This window comes from Malurus melanocephalus, unplaced genomic scaffold, assembly GCF_030028575.1.
Source record: "Malurus melanocephalus ecotype Western Australia unplaced genomic scaffold, MMel_1.1 scaffold_8, whole genome shotgun sequence".
Lineage (NCBI taxonomy): Eukaryota > Metazoa > Chordata > Aves > Passeriformes > Maluridae > Malurus > Malurus melanocephalus.
The window spans coordinates 4,044,811-4,066,793 of record NW_026623240.1 but is presented as its reverse complement, the minus strand read 5'-3'; the positions used below and the strand labels follow the sequence as shown (position 1 = coordinate 4,066,793).

Genomic DNA, 21,983 nt, shown 5'->3' with positions numbered 1-21,983 from the left:
TAAGTCCTCCTACGAACCAACTAAAAAAGTACAGGAARAAAAGTTGCCAGCATACCAGGAAAGCCTCTTGGACATCATCACCATCTCCTAACAGCATCTACATTCACAGAGTACATAAATACTCATCCAATTAATGAGAAAACCATGAAGCTGTTCCTTTTCCTTGTCATATTTCAGCCACAGATCATCCTCAAACAATGACCATATTAAGACAAACTGTAACAAACCATGGTCTCCTCTATTTCATGTAAGAGGCTCTGCCACTAGGGAAATCCAAGAACTGTTGAAAATTCTAGTGTAAAATGGGGAAAAGAAAAGCTAAATTCACAAACCCCCACTTATTACAAACGTATTTCAGGGAGTCTAAACATCCTGGAAGGAAAAAACTAATACACAGGTGAAGACAGCAGGAACACCAACTGTCACCTAAAATATTTGACACAAAAGCAGATGTCCAAAAAGATTCATTGGTTTGTTCACTTGTACCCTAGAAAATATACTATTAATATAATATTAAACAGTTAATGGAAAGGAGAGAGAAACAAAGTAAGAATACAAGTATATCACCAYAGAAGCACAAGGTCTGTCTTTGTTTAAGCCTCTTGAGAATGAGGCAATTGCACAAAGGAAGAACAGCACAGTAAAAGTTGTTTAATGATGATAATGGAAAAATGTATCAATTGATGGCAAAACCATGAAGTAGATAAGGCAACTGCTTCAACAACTTCGTGGACTGAGCTTTACGGGTGATGTGGTAAAAGGATTCAGGATCACAATAATGATCTGAAGATTTACAGAAGTACAGAACATTCTGCATCTTTTAGTTATAAAACAAAGTACAACAAAACAAAAGGAAATAAAAAGGAAAATGTGGAACCAGCACATGTCAGTTTCTTGTTTGGCAGAATTTGGTGCAGAGATTACAGAAATAAAGTGATTCTGAACTTCAAGAATGCAAATACTTTCCCCATCTCATAAGACATAATGAAAAAAAATCCAGCAGCAAGTAAAGATGCTGTAATTCAAGTGCATCAAAGCAACAGTTCTTTACACACAWGGGAATTCACTTATTTTGTGAAGCCAGGCAGCTTCAAAAACTGCTCAAAAGCTCAAGGTTTACAACTCTTTAAATATTATAGAGCTGACATGCTAAAAAAGGATAAACCACAATCATGTAAAGCCACTATATGAATTTGATAAAGAAACAAAACTGCCTAAGTTAACGACAGCCAGAAGACTTTATGTGGATACGGAATTTCATAAGGGAAAAGTTCTGATTAATAAGACAGTAAGCTGCCTACTGCACATGAATGCTTTAAGTTTCAAAAACTGAAAGGGTATCAGTGGCATATGTAGTACAAGAAAAAGCTTAAATAAACAAATATAAAACTAGCGAGAAATTGGCAATAAATTGCAAATTGGCAATACTTTTGTTATTATACTTGGGCCAATCTAAYGAAACTCCACTTCAGGAAGAATTGATACGTCACTAATTTTGAATCCCCAAATAGTAACTATTAACTTCCAAATTTGATTCATATGGAAAGAATCTAAATACTTTTAACACTGCATTGAATGGTGGAAACAAATTTTTACTTATTTTCATGGGAAGCACATAGCCACAAACATTCCATTTAGGTAACAGGTTACCAATGCTTTACAATGAAGACTAAAAGCTATGAAATAAAGAAAACAAATTATTCTCTTGGGAAACAAGCAGGAAGGTCAATTCCCTACTTGGCAGCGCTGAAACAATCAGCCCTAGCTCACTTCCGTCAAAAGAGAGAAAAAACAGAGGGATTCCCCTTTGGCAGGACCAGGAGGAAATAACAGGTTTTCTCCTTCCTGACAAGAACGTGAAGAAGTTTTCCTCTACTCTCTCTGTAAAAACACTGATGGCTATGCTGCCATGTTCCACAGTGCTGCAGATTCCAAGTTCAGCCTGTCACTTCAACTGCCCATGACAGCCAGTATCTTTGCTTCCAGAAGCCTCTTCAGCCTTCCCATGCTCCTGGTCCCTGAAATTAAGAAACTATGCTAACTCTAAGTCAGCTTCTCACGGCTTTTTTCTTCCAAGAAACCAGCAGCAAATAGTCTTTTTCCTTCAGGAAAATATTTTAACAGCAACCCACAGAGTTGAATTAARCCCCTCAATACATCTCACAACACTTATTCTAGACTGGAATAGGACAAACAGTTTGAACACCACTTGGACTCTATAGCTCATTTTTACCAGCTCCTTCCCTCAGCCAAAGGGCAGCAGATTATTCAACAGGATTTTTCCAATTATAGYATTTTCTTGAATTTTATAGCCTGTTTTCTTGCCTTCAAGTCTGCCTYATATGTGCACGCTACACAGCAGATGAACTTCCATACCTATACATATGTTACATAGTTACATACGGAGGAATTCCTCTCTGGTCTCCACTAGAAATGGCAGGCTGGAGCAACCTGCAAGGTTTGTTCTTGAAAGTCTTTACTAATGCAAATTTTAAGGTATCAGAAAATATGCCTGTGCATGTGCTGGGCTGGCTGTTCCCATGCTTTAAGCCCATATGATGAAAAAKACGATACAGTGCACAGTTTTCTTTCTGGCTTAGAATTTGGGGTTTGCCTACCTGCTTCGCAAGTGTTAAGTGTCTGAAGGTCTTCAGATCTGCCTATGGAGCTTAGAGAACACCACTACATGACTGGACAGGTCAAACTACTGGCTGAAGCCAACTGTAACACTTTTATTGTTCTCTCATTCTCCACCCCTTTACTTACATATTCCMAGTCTGCAAGCTGTCTGTATTTAACTTGCTGCAATATAGATACCAGAATTTTGGAGTTGAGGTTATGTTTTCAAATAAATCTCTGTGCAATAAATSTCTCAGTCAGCATCTCTCTAGCTGGGACACTCTAGAAACCCTAATGCAATACCATTAATTATAAAACAGTTCATCCAAAAGAATTCAGCATGGATTACAAAACACTGGATTGTTACTTTAAAAAAACAGGCGTCTACTGGTTCATAAAGGAATCCCTTTCAAGAAAAAAAAGATTGCTCAAGATAGTAAGATGGACAAATTCTGGGTTTTTTTGAAATCATCCCAAAAATCYTTTGAAAGGTCAAGTAATTGTAGTCAGACATCACAAACATTTAGCTATGCATGCTACAGATTCAGACCATACACACTTATACTCAGCAATGAGTAGTTTTCTGCTTACCATCTAWGTTGTGTAAGACAGGATTTCAATGAAGAATGTAAGTGGCTAGGAAGGAAAGTGACTGTTTTTTACAGTAAAAGCTGTGTAACCTGGCATCTGCTGCTCTGCATTGCTTTTGTCAGCAGAGACTGATGCCCAGATAAAGAAGGAGCATGTGAAAAATTACACTGAAATGGATGCAGTAAAAAACTAGGAAACCTGAAATGATCTGCAGAAAAATGTAAGGAAGTATTCAGTCAGAAAAGCTAAAGCTTTAATTAACAAAACCCCACAAACCAAAATCCAACTCTGGGAAAAAACAGCAGCAAGTATTAATACACARGAGTGGTGTGTTTAAGAAACAGACTACAGACCAAATTCTATTTCCCTTGAACAGCACGAAGTCACCAGTGCCTGACTACAGTTGTGCAGTGAAGAATGGCTATTGTAAGCTGGCTCCCTGCTTTTGTAAAGCTGGCAGAGCTGCTTTTGTGCCAGCTGCTGCAAGCTAGAGAGGAGTAATGAATTCTACTGTCAATCTTCTGGCATAGGTTAAAGCCAGCTTGGGGTCTGTTCCAACTYATGCCAAGGCCAGCAGTTCAGCCAGGGATTTGTATCCTTAATTCCTGTCTCATGTATACTGTGTAYTACACAAATGTGAAAAGAAATTGCTTCCTAAGTAAGACTGGAGAATCATGAATAAAACACCCCACACTTTTCAACATTAGCAGAAAATGCAAAGGAGAAAATAATGCTTGAAACATGCCAATTCTAGCACGTTTTGCCAGATGAAGTAATATTTTGAAAAAAGAGGTCATAATATGATAATAAAAATAATTGATCCATGCAACACATTAACAGCAGTGACTTTTTAAAGAAACTGAGTTTTGTGTGAAAAGCAGAAACTAAAGACTATAAGCTCTCTTGGTCTGACATGAAGTTTTTCATAAATGATAATGCAGAAKGAAGTGCCCAAGGAAGTCAGTATGAAAAATTAAAGAAAACATTAACAGATCATTACTTGGGACTACTTTCAAAGTATTTCAATATGACAGGGTTTTTAAAATATCTGAAAGTAACTGACAAAACAAGTATGTAATAGGCATTTTTGAAGATAGGGAAATAATCTAGATATTTGGTTCCATTAMATTTCTACTACTTTTTGAATTCCACAATGATTTTCCAGAAGTCTGTTGGCTTATTTTCACAGACTAAAGCAGAAAGCTTCACCTTCCTAAATCTATTATGGTGACTACTGTGACCTACTGATGTGATCTAACSCTCAGTTATTTAAAAACAATAGACTACAAAAGGAAATTCTCTTAGAGCACAGAGCTCAGTCATCCAAGGAAATAAYTCTCATTTCTGCCAGCTGATCTTGGGACAGGGAGGTGATCCAAAATTACTAACATCATCCAGCCTTCTGGTAAGCAAATGAATTCAATCCGTTAAAGCAAAGTAAGTGTTCACCATCATAAAACAATGGGATTTAGTAGAAGAGAACCTCTGATACTTATTTAGAACATTTTCTTCCATGTGGTCCACAAAAATGAAGTGGCAAACATGCCATTATTCTCATGTGCCCCAGCCAGTGCCACCACAGAGAGTTAAGAAGCCCCTTGATGTTGGAACTGGCACAAAAATCCTTCTGGTATTTGCTGCGTTCTGAGTAACTGAAGCATGAGCTGCACCAGTACTACCGATACAGAAAACCATTCCACAACTGATTCTGTATCCATCCCTGTATGATGTGGAGGTTTTACAACAGGAAAGWGACTGGATATAGCCTGGTTATGCTCTGCACTCCAGCTCCTTCACGGATGCGGTCCACTGAAAGCAGTGGACTTGGCAAAGCTYTTAAAGCCAAACAGATGCTATTTTCCAGGCACCTAAATATTCTGTACCTACTCCTCACTTCAAATCCCCMAAAAGTTTTCCAGAAGAACTTATTCTGAAACAACACTCATATGTTATTCTGAGGACCCCAAAAAAGAACATTACTATACAAAAGACCCAACATCAAKGTTTAAGAAAACATGATTTTGTAATTCTATTAAACTAAATGCATGTGATTAAAGTGTCAACTRTCTAGATTCACGCAAGATGTTACTGAACCCAGTAAAAGAGATAGTTGTGTGGTTTTACCTCATTTAGATTTATGTAATTGTCTCTGAAAGTAACTACTGCAAATTAAGCTGCAGTTATTTCTCTTCTAGAAATAGGATCATCTTCTACGATAAGGCTAAATTTCTCATTAAGCATCTGTAGCTACAAAACAAGCTAACTATCGACTATTAACTTACTAATAAAAAATACYAAGGATCTTTTGATTAAGGAATTCTTTATGGGAAGGGCTGGTTGYGCTTCAGTTAGTATTTTTGGTTACACAAAGCCTGATAAGGTTATTCTCGGGAAAATGAGAAGGTGTATTTCCCAAACCACACTGTGTAATTTGGCCATTGCACCTTTCCTTTCCTGGAAAAAGCAATACTCTTACCATATGAAGTCACTTTGAAGGCATCCCAAATAAAGCTGTGAAGATAGTCAAGACACTAATTTATCCTGAAGGAAGAAAATACCACTTTATAAAAGAATGCAGACTTGTGAAAATCATCCAAGAAGCAGAAGTTAAACCTTTCTTGGAACAGTTACAGCTGAGGAGAGAATGAACACCAACCACTAAATAAATATTGCATAACAGGTGATGGAAGCAAACAGAACCAAACAGAAAACTATTCTGACCCATTCAAACACAGATTTTTTCCAAAGGTTTTATATGAAGAAGAGAGTTACGTAACACCGTTTTTTTGAAATACTCTTTCATAAGATTCCTCATAAAGTAAGTGCAACTAATGAGAAGACTATCAGTTGTAACAAACTATAGAGCATGAGATAACAGGTAGCATGAGAAAACATGAGAAGAAATTATGCTTTGGGTTACCCCAATTAACTGTGGAGTGCTACCAATTCACACTGAAAGTGCGTCTTACAATCTGGTTTTAGAGAAGACAGATATAAGAACTTATCACAAARTTCTCTAAGAATTTTCACCMCTGATGATCAAAGAYACATAGCAARTAGAAAGCAAGAACCAYGTTTGGCAGTTATCCATGRTATCTGCACACCAGTGAGTTTCTGAAGTTCCGCAGAACTCCTGTGAGAAAGTGGAAATAGGTACTTCATGGCTAATTTACAATTCTGGAGAAAGAAAAAAATGAACCCCCAAAAATTTAAGCATTCTACAGAGGACCTTCAAACAAAAAGGCTGACTTGCTTCGAAACACAGAAAAGAGCCGAAACTAAACCAYAAACTCYTGTTTCATAAACAATTGCAGGAAATACTAAAATCCTTCTGTAATATACTTATCTTAAAACCAGAAGACTAACATTTTATAACCCATAATAATCCTGGTTAGATACTCTCTGAAACACCGCTGCACTTCCTCAATAATACACAATTGTAAGTACGAAGAGGTTTTTTTTTTCCAAAAGGGTCTGCTGTGCTCTGTCAACATCTGAMATAGTAAGGTATGTTTACAACTTTTCTAGTATCTAGTGTTGTGTAGGAGAAATTTTTCTGGTGGGCACACAAGCTGTAGATTAGACAACACTCAGGTAGATTTATTCTATGTATGAGYAGCCTACACCAATCCTACTCCTTCAGTCTCCCCAACAAAGTGCAGAAGAATTTTGCCATACGGGAACATACAGCCTAAATCCACACAGAACAAGGAGGCACAGGGTGAGAAATTACACTGAGCTGACAGTGGCACTCAAGGCTACACAAACCAGCAGYAAATGCTTCCCACTATGTAAATGCTTTATCTATGTTAAAGAAACATAGATAAAGGTGAGGGAGATCCATCTCAACTCTGCTTTTGTTCAACTTTCACTGCGATTCCAGGTATTGGTTCAYAGAGTAAGGGCCATTACTCTCCAATTAACTCAGGGGCAAGGAACCAAAACCAGAAGAAATCAAAACAAATTCTCTATTACTTAACTGTAATGCAGCTACAAGAAAAACCTGAATTCCCTCACAGATCCTTTGTCACAACAACCGCACTGCGAGTGCCTGCTGGCACAGACACAGCTTGCGTCGACAGAAGGGATTTCATGCTGACATAGCAGCCCCATCCTCTCAAACAAACCTTGTTCTTTCCTTTCAGAGGAGGAACTTTATCAGTACGCTAAGTTACAGCTAAATTCTTTTAATATACTTTTATTCCCCCCTTAGAAATAATGTATTGTATTTCAGGGAAGCATATTATTTACATTTGTTGCAGCTGAAGACAAGAAAGTACTTTCAGATGCCTAACTAGGAATCACTGGTGAACCACAGTAAATTATGATACTAAGCTGATACATATCCTTTTCAGTAACAATGACAACAGGGTGGAGTGTTCAGAATGGTATTTATACTAGCAAAAAATATTTTTTTAAAGTTTAATTTTGAAGTTCAAGATTACTCTCTGTTCTGGAAACAAAGAAAACAATTCTGCACAAGTTTGAATTCTGAAGACACAAAAGCCCACACCCAGAAATATGGTAACATGAAGAATGGTGAGCAAGTAACTTTGAGAAAAATGTGTTATTTCAAATGCAGTGACCAGATTCTGAAAAACACATACATTTTGCTGCAGTGATTAAAAGTGGTAACTTTATGAACTATCACTTCAACTCCCTTGGGAAGGCTGACATATCTACAGAGGAACTTCTGGAAGGGAACSGATGTCTAAATTTCTGGGGTTAATAGAGTTATTTAGAATTTTAACATAAACATATGTTCTGTTACATTGGCATGGACTGCTCCTGAAGCAGCTCACTCACTCAACAATTGCACTKAAATTTCAGTGTTGATGTATTAAAAGACACAGAATTAGCATTGTTTCTGAATCATTTTAAAGACCACTCGTATTTACTCACTGAAGTTTAATCCATGAGATTGTGTAGTCTCCAGTTGTAATAAATATTAAAGAATAAGAAACATGTTGTATCTTTTTGTTATTTTTAGTTAGTAAGTACAGTAAGCACACATGCTAAAGAACCACCTTACCTGACAGAATTTCGGTTCCTGTTTTCTATTTTCATTAAAATTCGTACATCTGACTGAGGAGATGTTGTGTAGATTTTTAATCTGGAAAAAAAAAAGGAGCAAAGATGTAGAAATGATGTACAATAACTTTTCTTCCATAAGAGATGGATATCTTATGCATGTCAACAGCCAAATTAATGTATCTTTTTCCTGGAAGATAAGGAAACTTTCCTTTGTCACATATTAAGTGTTTCCTRTAAATTAGGCTTATAATTATTAGTATGTTTTTCTAATAATTCTGAAGAAAAGGTGTAATATCACTCCCACTGACGTTAATTATGATTATGTTTTTCAGAATTACAGTTGCTTTATTTGGTTTTTATGTCACGAGTCAATCTCTTATCTTTTCCTGTTTAAAYGTAGTGGCTATATCCCAGGGTTGGTTGGTGAATGTTAAGATGGTTTTCACAGGAATTAAAGATCTACTCCTGACTGGGAACTCAGCTCTGCCAACTGAAAGTGCAGCTAATTTAAGCCATTTACTCAGAACCATTCCCTTCTTTTATTAGGGCACTAGATCAAGTAGGCAGAAAAGTTATTCAATACACACCTTTGACAAACTACAGGATCTGACTCCACTGGATCAATGTATGGCTTGAGGATATCAGCAAGTATTTTATCATCAGGCACCCTTTCACCAAAGATAAAAATCAAGCATGTGAGACATCATTCATCACGAACACAAGTATCTATTATGAGTCACTTGGAGGAAGCTGTGTATTAGCATGTTACAGTGGCACAGCTGAGTAGTTTATGGGAGGATCATGAATGTGTATCAATACTGCATAGATACGGGCAGCTTTATCTCAATTTCAGCACTGAGACTTCACAGGCACACATGAGGAGTAAACAGATGCATATCTCTTGTTTTTAATCCTGCAAAAGAAACATGCTGTTCCTGCAACCCCAGAAGCAGACAAGGGCATACTTCTCACCTCCCTTCAGGCTAGGAAAAAAAGGAAGATTTGTCAACAAAAGCCCATTTTTTCGCCTTTTGAATATGTGTTTGTGGACTTTCCTACAAAACAAACAATGCAACCATTTCACCCTGTATGAAGGTCAGCTTCAATATGTAGGTGAGGAGGGATGGGAAATCTTGCTGAACATCTGTTCCTTGAGATTGGAATATGTTAGGTGTAGGGGTATTACTATTATGAATATACAAGTTCTCTATTTACATAGAGAAAAGGAATAAGAACTGAACATTTTGCCTGATTTGGAAAGTCTGCCTGCTTTCAAAGAGCAAAGGACTACACAACTTTAGTATTTTTTAAATTTAAATGTCCTTTTAATTAAGACTAAAATTAATACCTGAGTTTACCTTGTATAACAAATCTAGATAAGAAACGACCAAAATATTTTGCAGTTCCACTTCAGCAGATTAATAATTTAAACTTTAGAAAAATCTTTTTTAAAGTTCTGTACCCTTTTAAAGTGTATTCAGCATGACAGTGAGGAAATATGAGCTTCAAATGCCAGTAAAATTTGTTCTCCCTGAAAAGAAAAAGAAAGGCATATTTTTAGTGTTAGTAACAACTACTATTTATTTTTTCTACAAAGCTTGGTAGTCTATAGCATTGTGGCAGAAGAAAATACATACTTCAGATTCTGAATGACTTCGAAGAGTAAAAGGGGCATGTAGAGAAGCTGAGATGTCCTTTGAAAAACATAATGCTCCCACATCCTGCTCAATTTTAATGGAATGAAAATCTGTTCCTACTAAATATAGGTAAGATATCACCAATTCACTGATCAACAGTATTTTACATTATAAAAGGGAGTTCAATCCAACTGTCCTCTAACTTCAGAAAAGGAAACTACTTTTTGACATATCACCCAGGATTGTGCCATCAGATTACCAAACCTCTGAAACAGTAATAGCCAGAGCCTCAACTGACATCAGGTCCTATAGAAAACAGAGGACTCAACTTTTCACAGCAGTGATGGCCTCAATAGAAAATGAGTGTCATGGCCAGGGAAGGAAGTTGCCTTCTGGCATAACATGGATAAGAGAAGTTAGAACAAACGTTTTACAGAAAGATCGTAAAACTTTTGGGAGAAACAGACAGTAATGTCACATTCCTTTCTTTGGTATGTTAGTTCCTATTTTTGAGACCACCTTCCCTTTCCAGCTAGCAWAATTCATACCTGAGAACAGAAGCTATGGAAGCATAGTTTGAGAGCAGTATCATCTTACGAAAGACAGTATTACCGAGAGAACACTTTGCTAGATCAGGCAGTCTCTATKTGCCTTTTTGCTCATTTGCAGAAAATCTCCAGAAACCTTTCTACAAGAATYCCCTAAAAGAAAGCACAATCTAAGAGAAAACACAAGGCAGGTTCTTAGCCTTTTTCTCTGGTTCAGAAATTCACACTCACGACAAACAGCAAAGATTCTGAAATCAGAGGTCAAACACCTATGGGAAGCACAGGGACATCTAATGGTACCTCTTTTTTAAACTGCTTTTTWAAACATTATTTAAGACCAATGAATCATTGTATCCATGATAACCACCCTCAGTTATGCAAAGATTCTGGTCTACAATAAAAAGTAAACACGATGTTGTTCCAACATGTTTAATTTGTTTATCAGGCAGATAACACATTATCCAGCAGGTTCTAGCTGGCTGCAGAGATGAGTGTATGTGCATCCACCAGCAAAATAGTAAACTTAGCTGCTAAGATCAATTAACTGTGATAYTGAGTTTTAAATGCAAGTACCTTTTATAAAATGAGCTTATCAAACAAATAATTCCMTTATCTAGTTGTTCCTAGAAGAAAACTGAGCTTTACTGCTGAATTGTACTTTCTGGATTATAAGTAAAATCAGATGCATTAGTATTTACCAAAAAAACAGCAAACAGGAACCCCCAGTTCCAAGAAGGTAACAATTAGAATAAAAGCAATTAATGAAACCCAGGGCCCCCAAAGCAATGTGTGTGCCTCAGCAGAGTTGTGCAGCATGCCTTGTGATTCCTCCCTTCTCTCTGCCCATGTTTATTAAAGTTGAGAATGAGAATGCCTTCCTTGAATGAAAAGGTGCAATTAGAGAACATCAGGTCTGAAAGAGGTAAGAAGACTGTACAACCAGGGCTGTAGGATAATGCAGAAAACAGTATTAATCATGTATCATAAACAAATAACCAGAAGCTGACATAGTATTTGCCTGCATGAATTTTATTTTGCATATTGGTATGATAGCCTTAAGTTACCAAACTGCAAAATGTTTYGAAATAACTCAGAATCAGTGACTGGAATTTTGCAAGTTTTTTGCGCGGCAAGTGAAACAAGGTTTTGCAATTTTCATCTTGAGAGGTGAAAGAAGCACCAATGCTACCATACACACAGAGCAAACTGGAATATAAATAGGGTTATGTAACCAGTTCCGTTCCCTTGCGATTAATAAGTCTGTGACTCCTCTCAGACACGTCAATAATACCGAATGGTATTATTTCAAAGCACTTTCCCAAGGAGACTTGAGTAAAAGTTAGTAAGCTTTAGACAGAGAAATAGGCACATTCTTACACATTTTAATTTATTAAAATGTGTAAGAATTGTTCAGTTGAGGGACTTTATTTGCTTGCTAGCATTTTTTCGTTTAACTCACCATCTTCCACAACTGTTTTCAAACAGGCCATGTTTATCTATTCTAAGTGACCAATCCTTCCTGTGACACTTCAATCTTTAAATCAAGACAGCCAAAGCAATGAGACAGACAAACCATGACACAGCTCACAGAGACATATATGTAGCCCAGAGGGCTGTCTCGAACACAAACACTTGAAAAAGAAATGCTGCAGAAAAACACTTCYAGCTATCTGCTACCTGTTGTTAGGAAGACTCTTCATTTGTCTGTACAAATGGTTCTCACACAGCACATCCTCATTTCACATGCAAGATTGGTTCCCTGTGGGCTCACTGAGGCAGACTCAGTTCATCACTGCAGCTGTAAAATCAGCTTAAGAGGGTTCTTCTCAGACTTCCATCCTCCCTCCCACTTCCAGGCACAATTTAGTCTATGGAACAGTGCACAGAAGGTGCTGTGAATCAGGGAAGCTAAAGTTAAAATGCTCATTTCTACTAAAAAAGCTCCACTTTGAAAAAGTAGAAATGTTGATTTTTTTYCTCAGCAAACTAATACCAAAACTGCAGTTAATGACTTAATCTCTCTTTGAAGTACTCTTACCTGGAAGTAAATGGCAAGCAGAAAGAGGCAAGACAGATTAAGAACAGGATAGAAGCAGGCAAGAAAAAAGGAAGCTTGGAACAGGAATAGCCTCATACTCTTCATTGTCCAATGAAGTCTTTAAAAACAACCTGCTAGGTGCCTGTTCTTGAAGTGAAATATCCCTCACCATCACTGATCTGTGCCCAGAAAACTTGATGTCAAAGTTGATGCTATCAAAGCTGCTTCACAACAAGTTCTGATTAAAGTTAGATATCCTGGCTCCAGATCTCACTGACTTCATTTTCCATGATGGCTCACTGGGGTAGCATTTCCTTCACATACAACAGACATATACTATGTTCATTTTCTAAACGAATAYGCCTAATTGAGCAAGTCATCTGCATCTGAGTAACAGCTCACTCCATAAAGCATTCCATGCTACTCTGCTGCCACAGAATGCTCCTCCAACAGTGCCCTGGTTTTTCGGATACCAGGGCACTGACTATAAAACAATCAAACAGCAGAGAGCTAGATGAGGCACAGGCACATCACAGATGTCAGTAAAAGCAGCATCATAGCTCATCCCTGCATCGTTTGGCTTCATATCCTATTCTGGCTACTTCAGAAGCATGGAAATAGATCAGAGGGAAAAAGAGTAGCCAAGCATCTCTCTCTCCCTGCATGAGATGTAGAAGCAAAATATGTTCAGAACTGCACAGACTGTTTCGCAGCTACTGTTTTCTATGAAAACTATCTATTTACCTTTTATTTCCCCTTAAAATTTCCAAAAACTTACTTTCTGTCAATTGTAGTTTTCCCAGAACTACATGTAAATGATTTAACAATTTTTAGAGCAACAATGGCAACATTTTTATTTCTGATATTACAAAGACAGGAGCAGTATATACCAATTGGCTGTCTCCTCCAGCTGCCTCTCAGAACAACTGCAAAAATTCTCACTGCCTTTATAGTTACTGCAGTACCTAGGAAGATGATCAAAAACCTGTGACTGTAGGCAGTACAGCTGCTGGGAATTAAAGGCCAATCTACAAAGGATTCTGGACTTGGACATACATGTTAAGTGCCTTGGCAAATTTGTAGAAGTGTCTAATGTTTATGCAAATCTTCAAAAATGTATTAAATATCTTGTAAAGTTTAACTTCCCTACCTTTCTTATCTAGGTTTCTTCTAAACATTTCCTCTCAGTTTTGTTTAGAATGCAGTAGAACTGTTTTAAACATGCTTAGAAGGTGTTTTTAAATGTGTGCGTACATATGTATGCAAACTAAAATATTTATTGACAAAAATTCCCATCTGCAATTTTATCTCTGCAGAAATATTTTGCTGACAGCCTGTCAAAGATAGTGATTCACTGATGACTTTGTTTCAATTTAGCAACTARTATATTAGTATACAGGATATCTTTCATCAAAATGCAAATACTGTAGCATTTCCTGTCTGTGTCATTTTGAATTCATAAAAGASACTAAAAGGACATGAAGTTTAATGACAGACCAGTTATCCTTTCATCTGACAATATCCAATGCTCTCACAGAATCTCTCACTGAAGTTTAACTGAAGTACTGGGCATTCAGTACATACAATTTTTGATAATACTGCCTTCCTCAACATCCTTTAGTAACATAACTTTCTTCTTGGTGGGTCCAAGAAAGCAAGCAAAACTATGTACTAAGTAACAATTACATTCAAGTTTAACAGTTCCAGTGGTGCAATATTAATCAAAACCCAGCTCAGGAAACTTCCTGCTTAATTCTCAAAATCATCAACACTTCAAACAATAATTTTAATTATCTCTACCTAGCAAAGGATTAGAGTTGACATTTTAGAACTTTCAGGTGTACCTCAAAGTCTAACACTAATAAACTCTTAAGTGATGCTAATCCGAAATCTCGCCACTGTACTTTTTTCTCACAACTAAATTAAAGGGGAGAGATAATGTAAAAGCTTCCTCCTTCTCCCACCTACACCCCTGAGCAGATGCTCTCAGGCTGCAGGGATGCCTSCTACAAGGSAGATTTGYAGCCCTCTGGCCCCTCATTGTGGASAGGGGAGGTAAAAAGGATTTTGTCTGGGAGATGCTGTGAATGAAGCGGGAAGGAAGCTGGTTGGAGATGCCCATGGCAGGACAAGCAGCAGGGAAGGCTGGGGCAGGGCAGCACAAGCTGCAGAGCACAGGGAACTGCAATGCTCCATTTCAGTATCTCACCACATCATCTCCTGCCAGGGTACCAGGAGCCACAGAGCTGCAAACTCATTCCCCTCTTCCTGTTTGACCTCCTGGCTGGAGCTCCCCAGTTGATGCTCTCACCTTTGGTTTGACCCCTTTCCCAGAGGCTTCCTATCCCAGCAATTCACCCCACCAACTCCATGGCAGAATGCATTCAGTGGTGAACTCWCAGTGTACTGAAAATAAAGGCACCACAAGAAATGTAGTGTGAAGCAGCACATTAAAAATAATTTATGAATAGTAAGTCAGATGTACCATGATTTCACACCCTGGACTCAAACTGTACTTTCTAATGACCCTCCATTACCTAGACACTCAATATTACACATCAGTCTAATGTGTTGCCCAGCATTAGCACGTATGCTTTCACAACACCAGATTTAGCAAACAAAGTAATGGAATCCAGGAAATGAAGAAACTGGTTAACACATCGAAACAACACTGATTTATCCTGCAGCACTGGCACGGGCAGGGGATGACACAAGAATACATCTTGTACTTCCTAGTTTTGGACTACTCTCATTGCTGCCTTTTACTGCCCAACAGCTTGGCTCGCAGGGGGAGTGTGAAGAGGACATGGGAGAAGCCTGTTCTCAGTTTTCCACACAGATGTTGAGCAGCTTCCAGCCTCCACCCTCTGGAGCAATCTGCCTACAAATCTCAACTGACAAACAGCACGAGAAAGAGCTCACATCTACAGGAGAGGGAAACACTGTAAGCTAARCTCATATAAGGACATGTGACTATTTGCACAACTTTACCCCATTTCAATGCGATATTCAACAAAATGTTATGCGTATCATGAAGTTCCATGAGACAGGTCCTAAATGCCTGATATTCACTGGTTCGATTCCTTACAATCCATTTAAAGAGAGTAAGCAGAACAACCCAAAAAACAAACCCAACAATCAAAAAACCCAAAAAGAACCCCCAAAAACCAAAATATGTTAATTTTTAATTTGCATCACTGAATTCAAACAGCCCATTGCTGTGTAAGTAACAGTAGCAGAAATAGAGAGGAAATACATCCTTTATGTAATAATGACTGAGCATATTCCATACCCTTGGACAGCATTTGCAGGAAAAAGACAGTTATTTCCTATCCTCTTCAGAACAGAGAACATTATCAAACACTTTCTGGTGGGATGTTAAAAGTCCCAGAAAAGCTACCATTCCACAGCAACAACAAAAGTTCCCCACAACTTTATGAAGGACAACAACCAGTAAGGCATTCTCCCAGACAGCCTGTGAAATATTTCCATGCTTATTTACCAAGAAGTCACATTCCTTGTCCCATTCTCTTAAGCTTTTAAATCTGCTCTTGTTAAAACAACACAAAGTACACAACACACATGAAAGTACAATCTGCTCAAAGTTTAATTTGTCCCCAACGTAAGCCACGTTTCAGTGTGTACCCAAAAGGCTTTCTAGAGGAAAAAGAACATGGTTCATGAAGRCAAACAACTGTCATCACAGCACTGTACCACACCCAAGATCTTCCCAACAGTGTCCAATCTCCCTGTATCTGTGCCCTTTCTATTCTTCTGTCCTCTTAGCTACTAACACAAGTATTCCTGGCCTTCCTGCACTTGTTCTTGAAGGCTACTCCTTCCCCTGCATTTGTTAAGTGTGTTTATACTATTTTATCCATAACATTGAGGAAATTCTCCACAGAAGGGAAACTCAGCTCTAAGCCTGAGATACTTCAACATCATGAGACTAGTAAAAGGGATCTGTAAAAGAATCATGCAGCCAAAGAAAGGATAATCAATGCAGAGAGACTTCTGAAAGGCCTGGAACTACCACCAGATCTGTTCCAAGCAGGGAGGCTCAGTGACCTATAAATCTGGGGCAGAGGGAGGAGAAAATACCTCAGATTTCCTTTCTTCTCATTGGTTCACACTGAGTTTTCTCTAGCAGAAAATAGGTAAAATACCTAACTTTAAACAGTTACATTTCTACATCTATTTGACTAAGATTCTGCTAAAAACTACTACATGAGCAGAACCAAAGCCCTATGCTTTTCCCCAGACTTGCCGAAATGATCCAGGTGGGTGTGTTGAGCAGTTTCCAGGTGGGTTATTTCTTTGTCAGAGACAGACCTCTGGTGGCCAGCCAGAGAYTGACACTGCACAGCTAGCAGAATGGAGGGAAAATGCATTCTGTAAACACAATTTGTCACCAAAACTGAGACCRTGAACTAAACAAGTGAAGGAGCCATCAGGGGGATCAGATCCATCAGGGATATCATTGCTGTGATAAGTTCAGAAGGCATTTATTTATATTTTCCCCCAATATATAACTGAGCTAAACTGTAGGCCTGATTTCTGTCACAACTAACTACTCTGTAATTTTTTTTATTTTTACTGTGAAAATACCTTAAAATACAAACTCTGGATATCAGAGAAAAAACAGAGTGGATAAAGGGAAAGATTTTTAAAGTTTTCCTTAGCCGCCTTCTTGGATTTGTATCTGTCTGTCTGCACTTGTCTCTAAGCTGTGCTGTATCAAATATTTACATTCTCCAGCAYGACTCCCATCACAGAATGCAACACAGGTACTGAAGCACCTCTTCAGATTTGAACTCAGCCTTTTCAAAGACAGGGATTTGTGCAAGCCTTCTACATCAATCCTCTATCATAAACCTCTAAAAAACCATTTTCTTTTTCCAGCAAAATACCTAAGTGCTAATTAAAAGAAAAAAAACAAAACAGCACTTCTGATTCTTCCTACTGCTACTCAGTGAGAGCATTTTTCAAAACAAAACATAAATTATGTAAGCTGTAAAACTGAGCTCAAAGAACCTAAAAAAAAAGAAAACCAGAGGAATTAAATTTTAAATAGCTTTTGCAAAAAAAMCAGGTGCACCTAACAGATTTTAAAGCAAGCATATTAGTATGAACTCAAATTCTCATCATTATATGCTCAGTGAAAATAAAATTATGCTGACTGTAACCTACTGAAGACTCACATGGAATTGAAGGTGGTGGAATTTTCTCTTCTTTTTGTAAATCCAACGGGCAGTGTTTTTAGCTCAATATTACACCCTCGAGCTTTGTTCCTCAAGCAGTACAACTGGAAAAAATACAAACATTTWAAAAAAACCTCTGAATATATTAAACCCCTGAAAATTAAGCAATAAAAAGCTGACAGGAATTATGAGAAAATTGTAGAAAAGGCCATAGTTAATGAACTATCCTGAAATTTTAAAAAATCATCCTGAATAAAAAAAAAATGAAGCAAACCTAGAAACTCTCTGAAATATTCTTGTAAGTTTATTTTATTATTAAAAAAGAACATGCCAATGACCTCCTCAGAGTAAAAGCTCTTTGACACACCAAGAAAGTCACAGTGTGACCACTGTGGGTGCAATACCACCAAGAAGATGCTTTTAGGGTTACAACCTTGCTAACAGAACAGATGCACAAGCACCCTCTCAGCCACTGACAAATTCTATTTGAAGGTACCACTAAGGGCACCATCCCATTTAGATGCCCAGTACCACATCCCTAAAACTGCTACCTGTGCAGCRTCTCACCATTTTAAGCACACATTTTCAGCACATCATGGTGCTAAATACACACACAGAGAGTATCACTCCAGCCACAAAGGAAGCTGGAGTCTTCTGAATTTATTGTCACCAATTTGAGTTCAGAGTTTAGTGCTTTATTTCAAGATATGTCCCCATGATCGGAAAACAAAACGGCCCTGATCCCTTTTTGTGACTTATCAATGAGTCAAAATATTTTGGAGTAGACTGGGTTGGGCTTTTTTGGGTTGTGTTGATTTGTTTATTGTTTTTAGTTCGGGGAGTGTGTTTGGTTGCTGAAAGAGCTTCAGCAAAAAAACCCTCTCTGTTAGAAGACTGTTTTTTATGTCAGTGTTGCTAACACTTATTCTTCGAAGAGTTCTAGCTGYCTTCATCTGGCATATAGGGAAGCATGTAACAATTTTTAGGCAATTAATAAATCCTGTTTACCTGGGAAGTGTGTACTTAAAAATTMAAAAAAGTTGTGAAGGTGGAAGGAAACATTCAGACTTTCTTAACACACATCTATYATCCAACAGCAACAGAGGTCATGCATAAATTTTAAGAATGCATATTGTTAACAACCTATTCTTCTAAACAACTGGAGGTAGCCATCAACACTGTTMTTGCATAAACTAGAGACTTCTTTTGATTTCTGGCTCTAAATTTCAGGGTCAATCATACATCCGTAAGAGAGGTACCAGCTCTGGAATCTGGACTGGGACTGCCTCAGTGGGAATTCAAAGGTAGCCTACCTTAATTCCAACAGAGMAAGAGGATAACCAAAAACTTACGAGTCTTTTTGTTGCTGGATTGTGCACAATACAGTGTCGAGCAGCAGCATCAGCTGTCCTTCCTACATCTTCCAGGAAACGATAATCTGAAGGTTAAAAAGAACAAAGAAAAATGTAGTGCCAACCTAGTAAAACCTGAGTTTCAAAACACACAAGGTATGTTCTTACCACTCAAAAGGTTCAAGTCAGTAAACTCATTTACAGMGACAAACGCTGTTTTATCCCTGACTCCATTACAGCTCAGTGCAAGCTTATGTTTCTTTACACACAACAGGCTGAAATGACACAAAGGAAAACATTAGCATGTTCAGCATATGAATGGGAAAATAACCMGAACTACAAAGTTTACATAATAGATACCTGCACGAATATTTCATGCATCGTGGACATCTGTACTTAGCTTCTTCTTTGCTACACGTTTCACACCTGAAAGAAGTAAAAAACACTTTTCAATAAAGGCAGCATTTTTGCACTTAACTGGCCTATGAAAGTGTCTGCTCAACAACCTGGCATTAGGCCATCAATCAGCATTTTCAGGAAAAGCTATATGCACCTTGAAAAGGTGAAAAGGAAAATACAAATACCCTGGATTAAGAAAGGTGGCAAACAACACAAGCTATGGCGAGTATCTCCAAACACACACATATTAAAGCACAGAAGATGCCTGAAAGAAAAAAAACCCCTACATGCTAACTACAAAGTTGGAAGCACAGCAAGCCTTTATCAGCTTATGMTTTGTGGCCTAGTTGTATCAGTGCTTTTCTCCTTTTGCATCACATATAATGTGCACYGTACCATGCTGACTTATAATACTGCCAGTTTTAGGCAGATGGWAAATAAATCTCAAGGATTCACCTAAAGCCTGAATAATCCCATTTTTTTCACTGGAAAAAAAGGACAACASAGTCAGCCAAACAACTTCTGGCTGTCAGCAGTGCAAACTCCAAAGTCAGGGCATCTTTCAGTAACAATGTGGAAGCCTTATCAATACAAATAATAAATACCAGTGAAAAATTAAATTCCTCTACATATGTTTTTAACCAGGCTATTAAAGCAGATGCTTCTCTCACACTTAGGAAACAGCTCATGATATGTCAATTGAAATAATCACCATTCCTTTTAAAATCTTACAAATGGAAAAGAGAAGTAACATTTCCCCCACATCAGTAAACTTTTCAAGAACAGTACTACGCCACCATTTCAGCTACTAGGGGATGTCAGCCCGAACACATCCCTCTTCCTCTCCCCACCACGTGCTCGTTCTTTGCTGGCAGCGACGGCGTGAAAGACAAGCTCAGCAATACCATCTCCTCACGAGCTCTGAGTATTAACAGCACAAAACCATTCTAAGAACCGGAAAAGGCGTTTCAAACCCTGCACAACAGAAACGGGCAGTTACTCAAGGGGGATTCCCTCTCCCGGCTCTGCAGGATCTCCGCACTTCCCGCTGCCCGACCCCGCTCCAGCGAGGCTCTGCCGGCGCCTCCTGCGCGGTGCCTCGCTCGGCCGGGCCKCACCCGCGGGAGAGCAGCCGGGGGCTGCAGGGCACAGTGCCGCYGGCCGAGCACCGGGGCGGGTACCGCTGTCCTCCCGAACCCGTGCAGCCGCTCCCAGGGCCGCGCCGTACCTGTGCAGGGACATCTTCCCTCCGCCCGCCGCCCGCCCGTCACCGCCGCGCCCGTCCCGCTCCGCCATGGCCGCGCCGCGGGGCCTCACGGGCCGGCGCGGGGCACGCACGGCCTCTCCCGCGCGGCAGCGCCGCCTGGCGGCAGCGAGCACCAGCACAGCCGCACCAGGCGTCCCGGAGCCGCCGCTCCCGGGAGCTGCGAGGCCGCGGGGCCGGCCGGGGAGGCGCCCCAAAGCACAGAGGGGCTCCCCACAGCACAGAGGGGCGCCCCAAAGCACAGAGGGGCTCCCCAAAGCACAGAGGGGCTCCCCACAGCACAGAGGGGCTCCCCAAAGCACAGAAGGAGCTCCCCAAAGCACAGAGGGGCGCCCCAAAGCACAGAGGGGCTCCCCAAAGCACAGAGGAGCTCCCCAAAGCACAGAAGGAGCTCCCCAAAGCACAGAGGGGCTCCCCAAAGCACAGAGGGGCGCCCCAAAGCACAGAGGGGCTCCCCACAGCACAGAGGGGCGCCCCAAAGCACAGAGGGGCTCCCCACAGCACAGAGGGGCGCCCCAAAGCACAGAGGGGCTCCCCGCAGCACAGAGGAGGCTCCCCAAAATAACAGAGGGAGTCCCCAAAGCACAGAGGGGGCTCCCCAAAGCCCAGAGGAGGTTCCCCAAAGCCTAGAGGGGCTCCCCACAGTGCAGAGGGGCTCCCCAGGGCACAGAGAGACTCCCCGCAGCCCAGAGGAGGCTCCCCACAGCACAGAGGGAGCTCCCCACAGCGCTGATGAGGCTCCCTACAGCACAGAGGGACTCCCCAAAGCACAGAAGGAGCTCCCCACAGCACAGAGGAGGTTCCCCGCAGCGCAGAGGGCAGAGGGGCTCCCCATGACGCGCACTGTGCCGCACACCCGCACACAGCGCTGGCGCTCCCTGTCCAGGTGACAAGGGACATCGCTCCTTACCTGTSCAGGCCCCAGACTGCACCAGCCCCTCGTCCCCGCTCTCTGCGTGGGATGTACATTTTTGTCTCACCTACRTAAATGCACATACATCCGAGCAGCCTTTTAAGACTCCTTGTTTTTTAAAATAGATGATTTCTGAGATTAAGAATTTCGAAAATAGGGCAATAAGATGAATTATTATATAAAATATACATGAAGTAGACATTTCTCTAAAAAATGATAATCTTACAAAATACTGTCAAACGTTTAAAATATCATCTCCAAAATCAAACTAAGAGCAAATGTCAAATCATAATGTCAGTGTATTAATCTTGAAAATGCAAAAAGTGAGACAATTTCTCATCACTCTGTAATCTTGCTTTGTCTTTCATTTTACCAGCTTTTGCTCAA

General features: G+C 39.7%; 1 protein-coding gene across 1 annotated transcript in view; it reads right to left on the bottom strand.

The window, feature by feature from the left end:
* Nucleotides 1-20,741, bottom strand: part of ZNHIT6 (zinc finger HIT-type containing 6) — a 32,180-nt gene extending 11,439 nt beyond the window's left edge. Inside the window, exons 1-8 of the mRNA XM_057374517.1 lie at nucleotides 20,648-20,741; nucleotides 19,381-19,446; nucleotides 19,189-19,295; nucleotides 19,021-19,106; nucleotides 17,669-17,772; nucleotides 9,707-9,775; nucleotides 8,832-8,912; nucleotides 8,243-8,323 (exon numbers count right to left, since the gene is read on the bottom strand). Of these exons, the coding sequence (XP_057230500.1) occupies nucleotides 8,243-8,323; nucleotides 8,832-8,912; nucleotides 9,707-9,775; nucleotides 17,669-17,772; nucleotides 19,021-19,106; nucleotides 19,189-19,295; nucleotides 19,381-19,446; nucleotides 20,648-20,715 (662 nt within the window). The 5' untranslated portion in view covers nucleotides 20,716-20,741. The remainder of the gene's footprint in view (nucleotides 1-8,242; nucleotides 8,324-8,831; nucleotides 8,913-9,706; nucleotides 9,776-17,668; nucleotides 17,773-19,020; nucleotides 19,107-19,188; nucleotides 19,296-19,380; nucleotides 19,447-20,647) is intronic.
* Nucleotides 20,742-21,983: the final 1,242 nt, after the last annotated feature.